Raw genomic sequence first — 21,437 nt, forward strand, 5'->3', positions numbered from 1 at the left:
TGTCCTGCTCCTCTGAGGCAACAGAGGCTGCACCATCCTCCTCTGTCAGCCCTGGCTCTGTTTCCTCCTCCTCAGACCCAGGCTCCGACAGGGCCGTGACATATACATATTGACATAGTGTAGCATTAACCAAGAACTGCTTTGCTTGGGGCCTCCTGACATGGGTGGAATGCTGCAAAGACACAAGATTTCAGCTTTGCAGGTTCTCTTCAGGTTAAATTAAATTTTATGCCATAATTTTTCAAGATACTAAAATGCAGAATGTATATGTGAAGGGTAGAATTATTTAGTAATTATTTTATTAAATAATTCTTCCCCTCTACTCTGCTGAGATTCTACTTTGAAGGGCTATGTCAGTGCTGGATACCAGAGTTCAAAAAAAGACCATGATAAATTAGAGCAAGTTGAGAAGGATCTAGTGATACATTGAGGTGTCTGAAAACAGAGCAGCTCTGCAAGGAATATCAAATGATATTTGAGTATGTTTAGCCAACAGAAAAAAAATGAAGGAAAATGAAATAATCTTTAAGAGTTTATTTGAAGAGAAAGTCAACAGTCTTTTTACATCTATATCGTGAGGACAATTCAAATTAGTTTATTGGCACCAATTTGCTGTGTTCATCCACTTCCATGTAAACAGAATTGCAGCTTCTGTAAAAGTGGTTACTTATAGGATTTATAATTTTTTTGTGGAGTCGACTATGGGACAGTACAGGTAGTCCTTGACTTATGACCACAACTGTGACCACAATTTATGTTGTTAAGTGAGAGTGTTGTTAAGTGACTCACATCCAGTTTTATGATCTTTTTTGTCATGTTTGTTAAGCAAATCATCGCAGTTAAGTGATTCATGCAGTCATTGAGTGAATCCAGCTTTCCCTATTGACTTTGCTTGCCAAACATCACAAATGGTGATTACATGACCCTAGGACATTAGAATTGTTGTAAATACAAGCTGATTGCCAAGCACCCAAATTTTGATCACATGACTGGGGATGCTGGGTTGGTGGTGTGAGGATTTTTTGTGAGTGCTGCTGTAACGTTGGTCACTAAACAAGTGGCTGTAAATTGAGGACTACCTGTATCTTCTGGCAGGTGTGTGTGGTGGGGATAGTATGGATCTCCCAACAGAAACAGCTTGATTTTCATTTTGTGATGGGGTACAGATTCGCAAGAGACAAGGCTTTGATGTAAACCTTAGCATCCTAGTAGGGAGAGATTATGGAATATCATATGTCCCCAGCCATTTATATTACCCTGGTATAATTTTTCCCCCTTAACTTTGCTTTCAGAGTGTAAAAGTCCGGCTTGGTACTCAGATTCCTTTGATCATACAGTTATACATGTTCAAGGATTTTGCTGAGAGGTTACGGAAAGCAATGTTGCAGCTTTTGCAAAGCGGAGATCAGTTGGAAGATCTCTTTCATGAGGAAGAGGATACTGTCAACATAAGGAATTCTTTAAAAGAAAGGATTGAACGACTTCATAAAGCTCAAAAACTGTTGAAAAAGTTCTAATATTTGTATATAAATATTTCTATATAAAAAGTTCTGGTAGCAGCTCTGTTTCGGTTAGATAGGTGAATTAAGGGTATTTGTAACTTATGTTTAACATTTGTAATATTATTCAGTGATGTTGCTGAGCTTCAATAGCGCATTTAGAACCACAATTGGCAAAGAAAACTGAACATAATTGGAATTTGTATTTGCCTATATTACATCCACATTATAAATCACTGTTAGTTACTATGGACCTTTCCATGCTATTGAGTCAATATGCTATCTGTCCATGTGCTACAACTATATTAGCATAATGTCTGCTGTCCCCAATGCATTATGTTCAAAACAGCAGAAATAACCTTCTTCTCCCAGTTCCAAGGTTGTAAGAGGAATAAATCTATCTTCAGCACACTTCCATCATTTTTACACTCCTTTTTGTGTGTAGTCTATATACATTGTATTGTAACCCAAGCTGAAGAAAGGTTAAAAGATAGAAAGAGAACCAAATCATAAACTATTTAGGGTTTCTCATCCTTTTTCATTATATATGCAACAAATATTGATAAGCTCCTTCATGTAAATGAGAGGTGAGGTGGGATGGGGAAAGGTATTGGTTCTAGTATTCAAAATTGGAACAGCCTCCCACTTCAAAATCAAAGGGCCCCCACCTTTTTAGCATTCCTGAAGGCCGTGAAGATCTGGCTCTTCCCCAAGCATTGAGTTAGGAGGTGGTTCAGCAAGGAGGTTGATAGCTGGTTGATATGCTTTTCTAGTAAAAAAAGGTTCATTTCATTTTATTCTGCTTTAATGTGAGCCACCTAGGATCACTATGTAAGGCAGATGGCCATACAAGTAGTTTAAATAAATAAACAACCCAGCCATTTAAATTGTTACGCTAGTTAACCTCAATATCATTTCACATTTATCAAGTTCTGGAAAATGGATTATTTCATGAGCCACTGTGTTCCACTATTTTAGGACAGAGTAGCAGAAGGGCAACAGGTAATGCTGACCTGAGACTGAAGAGAAGTTGGTGTGTCTATTACCTGAAAGGGCAATTAGTATCTCTGTGGTACAATCTGCCACTGCTCATCTCTGCGTAATGACTTGAGAAGCATAACATGATATGCACCCTGGGAGAAAATGCTATGTTAACACTGGAATAGCTAAGAATGTCTTAACACTGACTCACTCATGGTGTTGGGACTAATTGAAACCAATATCATGAGGGGAAAACACACTGCTGAGGCATGCATTTATCATGGTAGGACCACTGGAGAAGGGCCATAAGTTTTCATTTCTTCATAGATACACCCACAAGGTTGTGTCATCTGTCACAATGCATATTCTTATTTCTAAATGGAAGTATGGTACATTATTACATTTTCTTAATCTTCAGGATCTATTTTTTTTAGCATATAGCCTGGGAAGTAAATATATAGGCTAAATGTCAATGAAGACTCAATTATCCAGGGCAAAAGTGTTTTAAAAAGTTAAATCAAAGTACTATACCTGTATATCAGTATAACTAATTTAATCTTTTAAAATGTAGGCTAAGCAGATCAACAGGGTTCAGGTGAAATAGAATACTGCAGTTCTCCCCTTGCTTCTCTGAGGAGTCCTATTGATTTCAGTGGATCCTATCAGTACTCACATATAGGAGTTTAAGTTATATTTGATTAGCAGATCAGCAACAATATAATTACATTTCTATTTACTAAATTTTATTAAGCTTCATTAGAAGATCAAAATATAGAAGGAACAAACATTAGAAAAAGAAAAGTAAGAAGAGATAAAAGAAATGACTTCCAACTTTTTTTCTTTGCAATACTGTAGATTGCCAAAATAATAAAAAATCTCAAATGTTTTCAGTGCCTTCTTGAGGTTGCTTGTATTGTATGTCACCCTAGCCCTCTGATATCTCATTAATGCAAAAATTTACTATATGGAACATTTAAACTTCATTACTGTCTTCAGATTGGTAATGAAAATAATAAACATTAAGCAGAATTCAGTAACAAAAATGATTGACATTACATCTGAGAAATGTGCATAGAAACATAGTATGAATATTCCAGAGCAATCTTTGTAATTTGAATTCAGTTATTCTAATGAGCATTCCAGTAAGATCTGCAACATACAGTATTTCCACCAAAAATATTACCTGAAATTAAACAATTTATTGCATGAAATGTGTTTTTGCAGTAAGAAATAAAAACCTGTACATTCATCTTTTAAGGTTACATTTAGGAGAACAAAAGTAGAATACACTATGTTGAAATTGTGGAGACTTTGTAATATGCTTGGCAATCCTGAACATTGTGCAAATTAGTGCATGTGGTCTCAATCTGTGGTCTGCGAACCCCTGGGGGGGCATGATGTCATCACAGGAGGTCCAAAGGCTTGAGACAAATGTTATGATTTAAATCTTGGGGGTCAATGGTGAAAAGGTTGAGAACCACTTGTATATAGTTTATCATTAACATAGTAAAATACAGCCAGGTAGTCAATTTTAGTCAATAAAACAGAATTAAATAATTAATGGCTTTGCTTTTATGCATGTGTAACTGTCATGTAACTTTGTAACCAGCCAGCAATTCTTTTTGTTTCCTGTAGTAAATTGTATAAAAGTAGTTCTGCCCGATTTCTGGTGTGTTCGTTGGGTGTGAAACCTAGAGGTTTCTCCCTCTTCTGCTTTCAATATAGAAATAAAGTTTTGTCTTTTCTCAATCTTGTGTGGACATTGACTTTTTCACAACGGATTCCCCTAATTACCCAGGCTTTTGGCCAACTGGGAATATGCACAATTTTCCTTCAGATCTCCCAGCTGAAAGTGGGGAATTGGATAGTAGGAAATACATGTTATATGTATCAACCCATCAAGCAAAAGAAGAACACAATTAAAAGGGAAAAAGAATTGCAAATTCTTGTGGCCAGTATGAATTTGTGGACTTGACAGGGCTTGTAAATTGAAGCTGCACAGTGGCTAAAAGCACTGCGGCTGCCTTGTAATTAGCCTTAACTAAGCCATTTCCTCTCAACCATCCCACCCTATCCAAATCTGCAACCTGAGAATAATAACACTGACTAAGGAAATGGCCAGGGAATTTTAAGTGGCAACCAGGGAGAAGAATTTTCTTTAATGAAGCTGTAGAGTCACAGAACATCCTCACTCAGTAATTAAGATGTTTTTATCTTTCCAAGGCAGAAGGTCAGAACATTTATTGAAGGAATAAAGGATGCTGTCTTTATTGTGCATTCTGGTTTGATATAATTTTTACCCCATTTAACTACAATATCAATTTTTAAAACCTTTGTTTATGTGAGCATCAAGTATAAATCATACTCAGGTTTTTTAAACAATAGAATAGCAAGAGGTTTCGAATATTCATTCATTCTATTCATTCATTCGTTTTGTATAGCCATCAATTTCAGCCAATGACTCTGGATGGCTTAAAATTATTTTAATTGTTGTAATTATAATGAAGATGAAGATAGACAAAGGATAGATGATACTCTTTCCCTGAAAATAAGACCTACCAAAGCATATTTTATACATGCACCTAATATAAGCCCTACCCCCCCAAATAACCCCTACTTAAGAGCTGTGCAGCTGGCTGGCTGCCTTTTCCTTCTGGTCGCTCATAGTGCCCTGCCCATGAGACAAGGTGGGTGGGATGAAGCTGCCCCATACCTTACGCACTGGCTTACTTCAGAGCACCCATGCCCTGACACCTGCCTCACGCACAGGCAGCACCAGTAGACATGTGCAGCAGGAGTCCACATGGCTCCCAGCCCACTCCTGCTTGCTCATGGCTGCAATGGAGTAGGAGGTTGAGCAGTACGTTAGTGCTGTGGCCGTGAGACTGATGACAGGGCATGGATGGCCTGGCTGCGGGGGCCCTGAGGTAAGGTGGTGCAGGGCATGTGGGGCAGCTCCACCCCCCTGCCTCGCAGTGGCAGCACTGGCACATGCACCTCCTGCCACACTGCAAACAAACAGAAGTGGGGGGGAAAATAAGGCACCCCCTGAAATAAGCCCTCATGCTTATTTTGGGGCCCAAAAGAAAATAAGAACTGGTCTTATTTTCAGGGAAACATGGATAGATAGATAGATAGATAGATAGATAGATAGATAGATAGATAGATAGATAGATAGATAGATAGATAGATAGATAGATTGTAGGTGGGTTTACTCAATGTTCTTAGCTATGATTTATTGAAGCATGACTTGCTGAGTAAACCACTTAGGTAAGTTCACATAACTTACTAAATACTTTGTCATTGTCTGGAGGCCATTCCTGGACAAAAAACCCTGTTTGCAGTCACCTATGCCTAGTCACCTCCCATCTTGACTAATGCAAGGCACTCTACATGAATCAGACAGACAGACAGATGATAGATAGGATAGGTGATAGATTAAAATTACTAAAAACATTTTAAAACAAAAAAAATAGTAAAAACATTCAGATTAAATATACAGTACAAAGGAGCAAGATCAGCCATGTTAAAGCCATGAGCTTTAACACATTCAGCACTTCAAGCATGAAAACACAGTCAGGTTTTTAAGACCTAATGAAAGGCTAACAGGATCGGGGGCATTGTAATCTCCCAAGGGAGGATGTTGCATAGAGCAGGAGCTACTGAGGAAAAAGCTTATCTTCTGATCTCTGCCAGCTGACATCACTTTTATCCAGGCAAAAAGCTGGGACTGAGAGCACTTGGAATAGAAAAGGATTTGGTACTGCCAGCAATTGCTGTATTTGCAGATGAGAGCTCTTCTAGACACATTGTCTGGAGTCTCCCCTCCTATTCCCATGTCTGGGCAAGCATGATTGACACAGGAAATATGGGAGGCAAGACCATCCCTATCCTTGGATCTTTATGCTGGAGACAGTATAGTCATCACTGTCAGCAAGTCATCGTTGATGTTGGAACAGAACTGACAAATGTGGGATGAAGCATATTTTTGCCCCTCTTCTTAATTTCATTTAAAATGCACAATTTTTCTGCTGAAATTTTTATGTATATATTTTGTTTATTCGTCTTTATTCACTCTCCCTGCCCTATTTCTCACTCATTTCAGGGAATATCTGCACTATATCTGATAAGAAAGAAAGAAGGAAGGAAGGAAGGAAGGAAGGAAGGAAGGAAGGAAGGAAGGAAGGAAGGAAGGAAGGAAGGAAGGAAGGAAGGAAGGACTACAAAGTCAATATTGTATTTGTAAAACATTTATTTTTCAAATTCTTTGTAGATGAGACAAAGAATGGTGTGTTTCATTCTTGAAACTTAAAAACCCAAATATTTACTAACTGAATTTGTGGTGATTAGTAATAATTATGCATGATTTACATTGATTTCACTTCACTGAAATACATTTAATGTTTTCAATAACCATTTCAATGGCACTTCATTGTATAAAAGTATTGCACTCCCCAAACTTGAAGTGAATTTTCTCACCAACAGATATATTTTAAAAAGTGCATTTCAATAGCAGCATAATTAGTTATGTCCAAATCATAGGACTCATAGAATTAAAATTTTACTGCTGCAAGAGCAGCGTTTCTTAACTTGATATCCTCCTAACATGCCAAAGATCTGTGAATATATTAATCAATTTTTTAAATTTAAAAATGTTGCTTCTGCAAATAGGATTTTTAAGGGAAAACAAAACAAAACAGACCGATACATTTTCCTAACCCATTCCAATTTTGTTAGTTTTACAAAATGAGGTAGAACTGACATTCAATTCAGTACGTAATGCACCTTCACAAAATAACTTTCTATTCTCTGCTATTGTTTTCAGGTTCAGCAGCTGAGGGCTTATCTAGCACATCCAGCTACCACAGCAGAAGCAGAATTATTGACATTTTAGAATACTTATTTTGTTCTTTCTGCATTAAAGATATGTGCCTCGAAATTAGTTTTTCTGTTTTCTAGAATAAACTGATCTTGAATCTATCCACACATTTTGGAAGATACATATATTCAAATTATATATTTTCAGAATCATTAACACCTATGGGAGAATAAAAATAATGAATACTTGAATACAAAAGTTGCATAGTAATATTCATAAGAAAAATCTTTCACACCTTTATATCAAAATATTCATGTGGTTCTTTCTCACTTTAAAAAAATTGGGCCATCCAGCAGCCCAGATATACTCAACATTAATATCCTAAATATTAAACATCATTTATAAAACATTGGGATGCTGCATTTGATTTCAAAAGCAAAAACAAAATTTATAATTTACAAACATTATTTTTAACTTTAAAATGAATGTCAACTGGTAGAGAAATAAAGGAAACCAACAACTAGTTGGTAAAAAAATGTGTTTGCCTTTGATTGTTACACCAGATTCAAGAAATGAGGTTCTTGATATGAAATGAGGATCAGTTTGCAAACATTCCCATTACAGTCTGCATATGAAGTGTTAAGGACCCAGAAGTCATTTTGAAAGCACAACCATGATTTACAAGGAACAAAGGATTTGTTTCACCCTTGATTAAAGTGAGTCAAAGGAAGTAGTATCATCTGTTTGCCTGTTAAGAAAAACAAATAGGGAAGCATATTTAAGAGATTCTATTCCAAAAATAGTCAGTTTCAGGATTGGTGACATATTCAAGGGGACAATCAGAATTATAATAAAGTCAATGAACATCCAGCAAAACAAAGGGTCTATGAGACATGCAGTGGAGAGTTCCTGTTCCACACAGAAAGGAAAATTCTGTGTCCACTTTATGATCATGCAAATTTCCATTGCAAATTTTATTTGATAACTTAGTCAAAGAATCACATGCCAGGAGAGCCACATGTCACAGAAGCGGATAAATTTAATTCTAGAGTGGGAGGAAAACATCAACATTTTTATGTATTTATTATGCAAGCACTTATTATATTTCCCACAATAAATTAGAAAATAAGTTACAGGCGCAGGCAAAGCATGAGACAGGTCACTATGCAAGAACACAATGGGAGGATATAAAGCCTGGGAAAGGATAGCCAGACCTAGGTAACCAAAGGAAGTTCTAATTTTCGGTTAGGTAAAGTTGGCATATAATTCTCTTGATCTTTTTCTCTAATGAGAAAGACCAGCAAAGCAAAGGAAAGGAAAACTGGGAGCGAGCGCTAATAGGACAAGGCAAGCAGTTGTGCAAATTGCATGGAATTAAAAATATCATCGTCTAGACTAGCGTTTTGCACCACCAAGTTTTAAGATATGTGGATGCAGATCTTCCGGTTATTATGTCATACTTAAGAACCATGAAAAGCATATTATATGCTCTACCATGTATTAGAAAGTTACCTGCATGTTTCGGTAAATCCATTCTGTGAACATAGTAATGTTACCATAAACTCCAGGTTTATATTGAGTAGCACAGCCTGTTCCCCAACTTGTGTCACCCACTAGCCACCATAACAAATTTTTCATGGTTACCAATGGACCACCGCTATCACCCTAAAACAAAACATAAGGCATAAATGTATTGTAGTATTTCTGCTCAAATGAATTGAATAAATAGCCTATCCTCAGGACCTCCCCAGATGTAAGAATCTGAAAACTATCTCCAACTAAAACGTTACAAAGTAAAAAGCATTTATCCAAGGAGAATGCGTATGAATAATGAAAGGCTATTTCCTGAGCTTAGGGCAAAGATTGCATGGAATGCAAAATGAATGATTGATGAAATTAAGCTATATTAATAGATTATTAGGGAGAACTGAATATCAGGTGCAAGTTTCTAATCTGAGGTGGGTAAGCCTGCAGTCTCTCTTCCAAGTAAACATTTCTACTGTAAATTGCTGACTTTTGTTGAATGACATGTTGCAAGAGGTCTTGCCTCCAAATAATTTAGAATAAAAAAGCAAGATATAGACAGAAAGCTATAAAGAACGTAGGAAATCTGTTTTACATTAGCATCCATTATATGATATATTATTTTTGAAGTAAGCATTCCCTTAATTGTATTAAGCTGTAACTCTTAAGGCATCCTTACTTCCTCAGCTCAATATGATCACTGTGAGAATTGTAAGATACCCAGAAATAACTGACAATAGCAGTAAGAGAATTGTTACATGGATTGTTTTTTAAGTTTCCCTAATGTTCTGACTAAGAATTGTAACTTCCCCATTTTTATTAATGACTACCTATTTTGAAATGTCTTAACTTGCATCCCACTGTATGCCTTTGCAAACTAATATTAAAGTGTTTCACATTTCATAACTTACCTGACAAGAATCTACCATTCCTTTTAAGTAGCCAGCACATATCATGGTAGGCAAAATAATTCCATTATAGATATATCTTCCATTACATATAAAGGGGTCTATCAGAGGTACAGCTGCTGCATTCAGGTCCTTTGAAGTGTTACCTAAAGTTGGGGAAAGACCCAAGAATTACACATGAAAAGGCAAATACTAAATTTTCTCACAAAACTATCCACAATGATGAAAAGTTCCTGGGCAAGGCATATCTTGTTTTAATTTTTCCTGTATATTTTATCGTTGTCCCTTTTAGCCCATTCTTCTTCTTCTTCTTCTTTTTTTTTTTAAAAAAAGCATAGTTGTTTAATATGTGTGGGCTCATTCACAAAGATATATGTGGAAAATGATCGTCAGTGATTATAGATCTTTCAGTAGATTTTGATGCAATTCCCATTGGATCAACAATTCCCAACTTTTCCACATTAAGAACTAAACTTTTCCTCCCTCTTCTCCCTCATCCCATGTGTGAAAATATACGTAAGTACATGAGATTGGATTGTACAAAGTTTCATGAACTTGGTTTTGGAAATGATTACAAATTCCTCAGACATTGATATTTAATTTTTAATATACCTCACACATCCACTTACTTGAACTAAGCATGAAATCTGCCAGGCACAAGGAGCTTTAGATCTTGTAAAGGCAGCCAATTCAATTCCCCATATCATATCCGCCTGGACTCCTCACTATTTTATGATGCTTAGAGCCCTCAGCTAATTCTTTGCCTTAAACTATTTCAAAGAATTCAAGAACACAGTGGTGAAATAATTTTTTAATGGAAATACAACATCAGTTCCATAATACCAGCTAATAATTAACAATGAAGTTTTAATAGCAGCTCATTTTACCTCCTTGATATTTAGCTCCCCATCCAGATATCCAACACTGTTGGTCAGTCTCAAACATCATTCCAGCATTGGGCAAACAAACAGGTCGTATAAAATCTTTGAAGCAAGGACATACCGTTAATCAGTAACTATGACAGAAAACATAACTTGATAGGAAACTTTTAGAATTCTAAACCTGAAGATTGTAATGGACAGGCTTGGGCCTTTCAGATACACTAAAGACAAAAAGTTTAGAGCCATCTAATGCCATGTCAGAAATTATCCTGGCTCATTCAAGAACAGGCAGCTGTGCATCGATGTGGACAATATACTAACAGAATTCCAAAATCAGCCATCCCAAAACAACAAATTCTAAAATTTGCAGACCATTAAGACAAAGCTGCTGGTCAGTGAGATGAATGCCTATAGACAGGGGTGGGATTCAAATTTTTTAACAACTTGTTCTGTGGGTGTGGCTTAGGTGGTGGGCGTGGCTTGGTGATCATGTGACTGAGTGGACATGGCTTGGTGGTCATGTTATTTTGGGTGTGGCCAACTCAATATTACTTACATCGAGGCACGCATCTCCTCGCCTGGCCTCTCATGACTGTGGGGATGCTGCAACAGTCGTAAGTGTGAAAAATGGTCATAAGTCACTTTTTTCAGTGCCATTGTAACTTTGAATGGTCACTCCACACAAGCAAAGTACCAGCAAAGGAGGGGGGAAAAACTCCAGAGATGTTCCTGAGACAGGAAGCCTAGTCCTGCCAAGATTGTAATAAGGGTTAACGGCGAGGCAGTTTCTGTAAGCAACACCAGAATGTTTCCTTCCTGCCTTCCTTACAGGATTAGGCCAGTAATTTCTTCTAACAATCGGTTCTCTGAACTCCTTAGAATGTTAACAACCGGTTCTAGGGAATAAGTGTGAACTGGTAGAATCCCACCCCTGCCTATAGACTGCTGTCACCTCCCAATCCTCTAATTGACAGACTGGCTTGATGGACAGGTCAGTCCCCTTCTCTTCTCCCTGACAGATCTCCATTTAATAAAAAGTAAGATATAATTAATATAGAGAATTAAATCCTAGGCAACAAATGTTTAACTAGCAATTAAGCTGGTTGTAGAAATCAGAAACTTTAAATTCGGGAGCCCTCAACCTTTTCTTGGTTCAACAATCTGAAAGGAATAAGGAATTTGCTCTCTTTTTCTTCAAAGGATCAAGCTCTCAGCAGTACTATTTTATTGGTGACTCTCCAATTAATTTAATACTATTATAATTTTAACAACTTTCACATTTCATTGTATTAAGATCCTCTGTATCATAACCTCCTTGCATTCTTACATATTTGTAAGATGTTAAAGAACTATTTATTGGGAGTGCTTTAACTGAGATTCTAGCACAGACAGCAAGTGACCAATGAAGGGATTTGATAGTTAAAATTACTGAATGCCAAGTCTATAAGCTTCCTGGTCACTTTTGGACTATGTTGTTGGGATCCAAAAAAATCAAGCTTAACTTTCTACAAAGACCAATTGATAATGTCTACTCACCTATCTATACATACAATTAATTAAAATGAATGTGGAATAAATCTGTTATACCATAACATACTTAAATGTCATAAACCCACTAATCATAAAAATAATTTGGGTGCACTCTCAATATTATCAACTATTACAGAAAGTAATTTGAAATCAATGTGCATCATTTTGTCAAGATTGTATGCGGGATGTTTTTAAAGCACTAGATAATATTAATTTAATAAGAATACGGAGGAAAGTACTCTTATAACAAATAACATCTAGTGCATTATTTATATATTTCTGACAAAAGATGGGAACAAAGATGTTAATTCTTACCATGACATAAAGATTATATATAGAATTTTAACAATTTTCTAGCAGACATAAATTGAATTATCATGTGACATGTCATCATAATATGCCATATTCATCAGACTAGGTCTATCTAATCCAGTCTAAAATCTGTTATGAACATTAACTATGGATTTTTAAAAAATCATATTTTACTTTACAAAGTAAAGCAAGTTACTTTGACTTGTTTTATTTAAAAGTGATATTGATTTAATGTAACAGAGATTTATTAGCTATGTTGACTTCCATAGCATAATTGAGTTTCTAATAGTGAGGTTTATAATTTTTCATCAAGGAAATAACTACATACCATTAAAACTTAGAGGAGATTGTAGCTTCATAAGAGCAACATCATTATTTTTGGAAGTTGTATCATAGTTGGGATGAGATATTATCCTGGCAACACTAAATCCCTTTGAAAGAACCATTTCTGGCTGTCTCAGAATCCCAGCATAAACCTTCCAGTAGGATGGATCAGAATGTGCCCTAAAAACAGAATGCAGGTCAGGAATTATGTTCTAAACACAACATATTACTACCCTATCCAGGTTAGAATTTGAAATATAGGTAACCTAGAACCACACTAAACTTCCTAAAAATTTTAAACCTTTGGAGAATATGGATAACCCATGAACAGAAGAAAGGAGACAGTAGCGTATAACAAGAGGCAATATTTAAACAAAAGGGGATATGATTTTATGGATATTTTCTAAGAAGCATTACAAATTCTATTTAAGTAGATTTGGGCAAGTAATTTATTTATTAAATTTATATGCTATCCATCTTTCCAATAAGGTGACACAGGTACATGCCCTTCATTCAAAATTGAAAAACAATTTCATCTAGACATAAAAGGAAATGAAAAAAGGATATATTTTAGTCCTACCACTCTTTAATATACTATGATTAAAACTTTCTAAACAGTCAACACCATGCATTCAACCTAAATGACAGCCACTTCCCAATGTCAGTGATGCAGTACTTCTCTCCCTGTCCTATGTAGATATCAAGTGGGCTGTAAGAATTCTGGCATCCTACTATATAGAGAAACAATTAGTATTTAATTATGATCAATCTAAACTTTTAATTTTCTCTAGTAAAAGACAGAAGCACAAGTGAATAATTGACTCTAATGAACTAAAGGAAGTTAAGTATTTTAAATATATGGGCATAGTCTTTCAGGCTTCTAGGAAATTAAAGTTCAGGTGACTTAAATACCATTTAATTAATTAATTAAAACAGAAATTAAAGGCATACAGACATAAACAGAAATTAAAGCTTCTGTCCCCTTCTACTGCCCAAAGGAATGCTATAGCTATAATCAAATTGCATAGATAGCAATGGCAAATTACATTCTACCAGCATAGTTTATGGTTAAAATGATTGCTGAACCAATGCATGATATAGATACAGCTTGAGCCAAACCTAAGGACACAGAAACCACTCAATTGCTCTGGATTCTGCTTGGTTCTCCAAGATGCTTCCATAATGCAGTTTTGTGACTTGAAGCTAATCTTCCAAGCATTATGGCCCAGGTTTGGAACAAGATCTTAACATCATAACTCAGAATCTTATTTGATCCCACAGGCTGTTGCCTATGCTGACAGCTACCAGTCTTGTTGGTACTTAAATCTATATGGGGAAAATTAATATAATCTCAGCCTTTCTAAATTTATAGGTCATGTAATCCTTGTAGAGGTCAAATCAATGGTAAAGCAAAGAATCAGGGAATTCGATTGTTGGTATGATCACATAATATTTTATTGTCAAATATTAGGGTGATGCAAGCTATCTACTGCAATCTGCAATTTAATCTTGAATAAAAAATAGATTGGGTTTTTCTGAAGCCCAATTTTAATGGTCTCCCTTCCACACTGTCGGTGGACAGATATCCAAATCTGCGCCCTTATAACTCTGGAAGATAGAAACTCTTGCCCCACCTGTTCTTTTATTGTATCCTGAGGTATGCTTTCCTCTCTCCAATTATTTCCCAATTTCAACGTCATACAGATATTATTTTTAATATTTTTAAGGAATATTAACTCTTCATACTCACATTCCAAGCTGCAAATGGATTTACTGAGTTGTACAACTGTATAAAACTTTGACTTAGATGTCTTATGTTACTATATCAATTTCTTATTTGTGATGACCATAATAAAGAAATTTCATTTTCATTTGAAGACTATATTTGAAGACTATATATTATATTAATGCCATTACTGGAATTGGGACTAGAATTTCAATTGGAAATTATGACAATTATAAGTTGAGGCATCTGTACGACAACCTGATTTTATTAGCATGTTGACATGATTAAGTGAGTTACAGGTTGTAGGTCCAAACTTATTCTCCTGAAAATGGGCACAAAACGCCAGAAAATGGTGAAGAATGTTGCAAATTACAATCACATGGTCATGCTGCCACCAGATGTAAATGTGAGGTCGGTAAAATGAGGACCCAGATTGCTGGGGGCAATATACTGACTCTGTAAACCACTTAGAGAGGGCTGAAAAGCATTGTGAAATGGTATATAAGTCTAAGCGCTATTGCTATTGTTAAATGATAAGTCATAAGATGAGGACTATCCATGTTTTCCTCAAAATAAGACTGGGTCTCATATTTATTTTTAGTCCAATAGACTCATTAGGGCTTATTTTCGGGGGGCATCTTATCAGGACCACTGCAGCCAGACCATCCATGTCCCACCACCTGCTTCACCTTGTGGTGGCACCACCACCAGCAGCCCCATCCAGCAAGCGGCTACTCGGCACGTCAGTGCCGCTGACATGAGGTCAGGTGAGGCAGGTGGAGGGGAGGGGAGCTGCCCCATGTACCTCGCACCTGCACAGTTGATCCTGAAGATGACATATGTGTAGCCATAATTTATTAAAGCCTTTGTCTATTCTTTTCTTAGCTTTCTTTAGGTTTGCTGTAAAGGAATTTAACGGTACTTCAGGCTTCATGTCCAGGTGGTATTCTTTCCCGTGGGAACAGAGAAGATGCCTGCAGCTGGAGGAAGGTGGAGTTTGGAGTCATTGGACTGATGGATGAGAATTGATTGGTGATTGTGACTCTAGAGGGAACTTTCAAACTTTTGTTTTTATTGGGTGTGATTCCGGATCCTGCCAGAGCCGGAATTACACCAAGTCCTTGCCAATTTGATATGTTCCTAATAAACAGCTTTTAAAAGAAGATGGATGCCTTGGATTTTATTTCAAGGGGCATATTACTTGGAAGCTTAACACACACCTCAGGACCCCCACAGCCAGGCTACCCACGTCCCGTCACCTGCTTCACCTCATGGCAGTGGCACAGGTAGCCACAACCTCTTTTAGCAGGGGGCTGCATGGTCGCCCACCCACTCTGTATCACCATCTGGTTGCTCGAGGTTAAGAAGGTGGCAGGGCATGGTGGCCTGGCTGCGGGGTCCTGAGGTTTGTGGGTGTGGTGCATTTGGGGAAGCTCTTCGCCGCTCACCTGCTTCGCATGACCTTGTGCTGGTGTCATTGGTGTGCTGCACAGCCTCCTCCTGAACAGAGCTGCTGCTGCCAGTGCCATCACCACAAAGTGAAGCAAGTGGCATAGCATGGGTGGTCTGGCTGTAGTGTCCTGAGGTGCGGGGTGCGGGGCATGTGGGAAGCTCCACTCCCACCTGCCTTGCCTGATCTTGTGTTGGCGGCACCAGCACACTGCACTGCCTCCTGCTGGCGGGGCTGCTTCTGCTGGGTGAAGCAGGTGGCAGAGCATGGGTGGCCTGGGGTGTGCGGGTGTGGAGCATGGGAAAGCTCCCCCCCCACCTGCCTCACCTTGCCTTGTGGCTCACCTTGTTGTGGCTATGAGTAGCCAGATGGTGGGACAGCATGGGTGGGCTCTTAACTGGGGCTTATTTTTTCAGGTAGGGCTTATTAGGTGCAGTCTAAAAATTATGCTAGGACTTATTTGCTGGTTGGGTCTTATTTTCAGGGAAACACGACATCTATAACAAGTTGCAGCTAAAGTGTAAAATCACAAATTATATTCTCTTTTTGCAGAATGGTGTTGAAATGATTTTTTAAAAATGTTCTGGGAGAAACTGTTTAGAACTTACCCTTCTACACAATGAGCTGCTGTTACTATCCATTCAGGGGTGATAATAGATCCTCCACATAGATGAGTCCTCCGGACATGAAGGCTGACTTGCCATGGCCATTCTCCGGGTAATGCAGCATTTCCACCCACAATTCTGTTTCTAGGACTCGTATGTTTATTTGAAATGCCACACTCTTGTAAAACATAATTAAGAACAAATGATCTTCAAGACTTCTTCCAGGTACCAATTGCTGATTTCCGTATATCTTATTTTGTATCAACAAAAGTGTCAATATTCATATTCTATCTTTTGGTAGAAGAATACAGGGAATACTGATTGTAACATTTTAAAAATACAGCTACAGCACCTGTAGTTAGATTACATATAGATGCCTTCTATCTCAGTTCATTATAATGACAGGTATTTTCATTTCAGAAGTGTGAAAGAACAGTACTATGTTTCCCCAAAGGTAAGACCTAACCAGAAAGTAAACCTTAGCCTGTTTTTACCGTGCTCCTTATATAAGCCCTTCCCCTCAAAATAAGCCCCAGTTAACATTGTCATCAGCTGGGCAGTGGGTGGGTGTGGCCTGCACCAGAGGTGGCGAGGGTGCGGCTGCCAACAGTAACTGATGGCAGCTACAGCCCACAGAACACAGGTAAGTTGATTACGTGTCCATGTAGCAGGTGGAGGCAGAGGTGGGGGAAGGGACACGACCTAAATGCACTGCGTGGGCTGTAGAAAAACCGTGACGGTGGGACAGAGTGGGCAGCTGGCCATGGGAGGTTCATTTTCATGACTCTTAGCTTTCCTGCAGCCTGTGTGGCACGTCCAGATCACCTGCCCCCGCCTCTGCCTCCACCTGCTGCTTGGACAGGTAATCAACTCACCTGTGCTGCATGGGCTGCACAGCCCGAATGTGCAACAGAGGGGCCAGCAGTTGCAACTGCTGGACACCACTGGCCTCTGCGTGCCCGCCACCTCTTCTGCATGCGCCAGGGACTGAGGCGCCCAGCTGGGCTGATCACCCTGGCCATCATGTTTCCCCCAAAATAAGCTCTAATGCTTATTTTGGAGCCCAAAAGCTATAAGACAGTCTTATTTTGGAGAAAATAAGGTAGTTTATTTTTATTTAAGGGGAACCATGGCTTCATATGGCAGCTATAAAAATGAAGTCTCACAATCTTAAAGTGAATTGGTTTGAGTACATTTTGCCTAAACTTCATTCCAAATCTGTATAATTTACTACTAATTTTTCTAAAGTTAGTCACAACAAAAACATCTATCCAAGTTAAAAAAATTTTTTTTTAAATATTTAAGTACAATTATAGTACTTACCTATGCATCGCAGTGATACCACTTGCTTTGATGGACACAACTTGCTGTAACAAAAAGAAACCAAATGAAATTTGAATAGATAAACTAATTGAATATATATTTTCATCTAGGCTTTTCATATTTGTCCTCAGTGGATGGGAACCATGTGATGTAATCATCAAAATACTAATACATCCTACAAAATACATCCTACAAAATACATGCAGTAACAACAACACAAGATTTGGAACAATGTCAAATAGTGTATGAATATAGTTAATAAAGGTGCCTGTAGATAAATGTATTGATTTTTCCTAAATAATCAGAAGATTCTTTCCAATTGTATACCAATTGTATGGATACCAATTGTATGGATACCAATTGTATGGAAATGCTCTAATCAGGCCACCTATGATTTATATTCATTCAAGCCCTATTCCATGAGTTCAAATATATATGTGGATTCCAATACCTCAGGTGTAAACATAAAGGGAAATATCAGGATTAATTTCATCATAGGCTTTTAGCTTCACTCACATTTTGGAATTCTAGAGATCTTACTTCCCCGCAGATCACTTTTTGCTACCCCATCATAGCCAAACTATCTTTAATGGTGAACTTTTAAGCACACACCTGTTGTACAATTTCTTATACAGGTCTATGTCTTCAGCACTAGTATTAACCCTCAAAATCTTTGCAGAACCAGTGGTAGCAGGGATTGCCGTGCTGGTGAAATAGGTTTTCCTGCCAAAAATATAACAATCAGTGAAATATGTCAAATCCCAACAAACTTCTACATAATTTCAGCAAAACTGCATTCAATTTATAAGTCACAAATTAGATTAACTGTGCTGCTAACACTTCATTTTTCCCAATATGTAACTATTACAGAAGAGCTTCCGCTGTGCTTGGATAATTGTGCATTCTGTTTCTGGAATCACACTTCCTCAATACATGCAAACGTGATAGAAATATATATATTTGCAGCATTTTAATCCAACACTGTAAACTTCCTTTAAATATTTGATGTATTTTGAGTATAATGAAACTTTTATTCTTTCAGCCAGTACTATCAATGCTTGAGTGTATAACTTCAATTTTTGTACAGTGCCTAAACAAAACTATTTTTTTCCTTTGTAATATCTGGAAATAAATTTGTAAGATCAGTTCACTTACATTAAAATACTCATAAATATGGTAAGGAAATCCTTTCCCAAAATAATGTACTTCAAAAATAGTCAGCATTTTTTAATGTCAGAGTCCTGCCATGATACCATTTTATCTCTGTTCCTTCGCAGTATCAAATATAGAGGCAAGTGGTACAACCCTTATTCCAGATTCTTCTTGGATGTCTGCCACTTTTCATGGCTTAAAGGATAGGATGAAGCTAATAGGATCCTGACTTTTTGAGGTGAAAGCAATAAGACAATGTGCAAAAGTCTAAACCAACACAATAATTTAAACTGGGCAGCAGGGAACAGATGCACTGCAAATCATTTAATGATACTCAGCTAAATATTTCCTCAATATATTTCTCAATAGTAATTTATTCCCTATATATTACTGCAAAAGAGTGAAGAAAATCCAGTAAGTTACTTACGAGTTATATCCTAAGTCTTCACATGCAGTCTTTCCATATTGATTATTCCAATCATCATAGCATATAGAGTACCAATCTTTGTTTTCAGGTGAATAGACTTCCAAGAGAAATTCTGGTCCATAAAGTCGAACTACAATAATAAAAATGAATTAGTGATGTTAAAAATGAAAACCACAATGCTGATGTTTTTGAAAGTTTAGATGGAACATAGGAAGCCAATATATAAATAACTGACATGTCTATGGAGATTGTCATGGTGCTTTTTCCAAAAGGCAACTGGTTTTTTCTAGTTTTTCCTCTGAAAATGGGCGTTGGTTCTTACCTGACACGCCATTTCTCTTCGAGCTGCGAGGATCATCCAGAGAGTGGGAGGTGCTTCAGTCTGTGCTGTTGTAGGCTGAGCTTAATTACTGAGGAACGCTCCTCCTTCCATCACGTGGCTCCATTACAGCGTTCCCCAGTTTATGCGAAGGCGAGAGGGAAGAGAAATTCATACTCTCATCTTACTAGAATTAAGGGTTCATTGGCCGAAACAAGACCCCACCAGACGGTGAAAAATAAGGGTGGGGCTGGATGATCCTCGCAGCTCGAAGAGAAATGGCGTGTCAGGTAAGAACCAATGCCCATTCTCCTTAGAGCTGCTCGGATCATCCAGAGAGTGGGACATACCAAAGCTTGGCTGTCCTACGGGAGGGACTCCGTCTGGTTCGGGAGCCTCTCCGGGTCCTTGAGGACCCGCTGTAGGACTCGTCTGCCAAACGAGGCCTCCGTTGAGGCAAATATGTCGATCTTGTAATGCCTAATGAAGGGAGACGGGGAGGCCCAGGTGGCAGCCTGGCAAATGTCAGTGATTGGGGCCTGGGTGGCCCAAGCTGCCGAGGTAGCCGCACTTCTGGTGGAATGTGCTGTTATTCCGCTGGGTACTGGCAGAGCCTGTGACAAGTAAGATCTAGAGATAGTAGCTCTGATCCAGTGGCCGATGGTTGAAGGGGATACTTTGTGGCCCAATGTCTTGGGTTGAAAGGAAAGGAATAGGGATTCGGACCTCCTAAAGGGCTGGGTGCGCTTAATGTAGATGCGGAGGGCACGTCTCACATCCAGGGTATGCCAAAGGGTCTCCCTCTCTCGCGAGGGTTTGGGGCAGAAGTTTGGGAGAGTGAGTTCCTGTGCCCTGAGGAAGGCTGAGTTGACCTTGGGCAAGAAGGTAGGGTCGGGCCAGAGAACCACCCGGTCGGCGTGGAAGATGCACAGGTCCTTTCTCACCGACAAGGCTGCGATCTCCGAGATTCGACGGGCCGATGTTATGGCCACCAGGAACACAACTTTGAATGTTAAAAACTGGAGGGTGGATTCCCTGAGAGGCTCAAAGGGGTGTTTAGTGAGGGACACAAGGACCCTATTAAGATCCCAGGTAGGGTATCGGTGAACGGTTGGGGGACACAAATTAGTGGCTCCTCTGAGGAACGCCCTAATGCGAGGGTGGTGGGAAAGGGAACCAATGTTGTCGCAAGCGATAACAGTTGTGAGGGCTGCGACCTGCCGTCTCAAGGTGTTGGGGGAAAGGCCTTTCTTCAGACTCTCTTGGAGGAAATCCAAAATCCGAGCGATGGAGGGAGAAAGTGGGTTGACCTGGGATTTATGACACCACTTGCAGAAACTATTCCAAGTGGCATCGTAGATTCGGGTAGTTGAGGGCCGTCTGGTGGCTAAGATGGTATCAATAACCTGGTCAGAGAACTTCTCGTTTCTTAGGCGGTTCCGCTCAACCTCCAGACAGCTAACTGGAGCCATTGGGGATCCGGATGTAGAAGGGGCCCTTGAGAAAGGGAGATCCTGTTCGGGGGGATTTTCCAGGGAGGGGCTACCGATAGGTTGCGGAGGTCCGCAAACCATGGGCGCCTGGGCCAGTAGGGGGCCACCAGAAGCAGTTCCGCTTTCTCGTGGATCAGTCTCTGGATGACTCTGGGAACTAGGGC

The 21,437-nt window shown here is 38.6% G+C and overlaps 2 protein-coding genes across 4 annotated transcripts in view; one reads left to right on the top strand and one right to left on the bottom strand.

Moving 5' to 3' along the window:
• LOC113416236 (interferon-induced GTP-binding protein Mx2-like) overlaps positions 1-4,229 on the top strand; it is a 32,741-nt gene extending 28,512 nt beyond the window's left edge. For both annotated transcript variants that reach the window (XM_087966786.1, XM_026673991.2), the window contains one exon: positions 1,293-4,229. In XM_087966786.1, coding sequence (XP_087822912.1) covers positions 1,293-1,517 — 225 coding nt within the window. In that variant the 3' untranslated portion in view covers positions 1,518-4,229. The remainder of the gene's footprint in view (positions 1-1,292) is intronic.
• A 2,485-nt stretch (positions 4,230-6,714) lies between these two features.
• TMPRSS2 (transmembrane serine protease 2) overlaps positions 6,715-21,437 on the bottom strand; it is a 44,416-nt gene continuing 29,693 nt past the window's right edge. For both annotated transcript variants that reach the window (XM_087966787.1, XM_026673993.2), the window contains exons 6-14: positions 19,462-19,591; positions 18,495-18,605; positions 17,883-17,926; positions 16,563-16,737; positions 12,783-12,958; positions 10,619-10,714; positions 9,735-9,877; positions 8,812-8,964; positions 6,715-8,047 (exon numbers count right to left, since the gene is read on the bottom strand). In XM_087966787.1, the coding sequence (XP_087822913.1) occupies positions 8,036-8,047; positions 8,812-8,964; positions 9,735-9,877; positions 10,619-10,714; positions 12,783-12,958; positions 16,563-16,737; positions 17,883-17,926; positions 18,495-18,605; positions 19,462-19,591 (1,040 nt within the window). In that variant the 3' untranslated portion in view covers positions 6,715-8,035. The remainder of the gene's footprint in view (positions 8,048-8,811; positions 8,965-9,734; positions 9,878-10,618; positions 10,715-12,782; positions 12,959-16,562; positions 16,738-17,882; positions 17,927-18,494; positions 18,606-19,461; positions 19,592-21,437) is intronic.

This window comes from Notechis scutatus, chromosome 5 (assembly GCF_049901735.1).
Source record: "Notechis scutatus isolate UNSWTSFEM ecotype Mainland chromosome 5, rNotScu1.2, whole genome shotgun sequence".
In the NCBI taxonomy this organism is placed as follows: Eukaryota; Metazoa; Chordata; class Lepidosauria; order Squamata; family Elapidae; genus Notechis; species Notechis scutatus.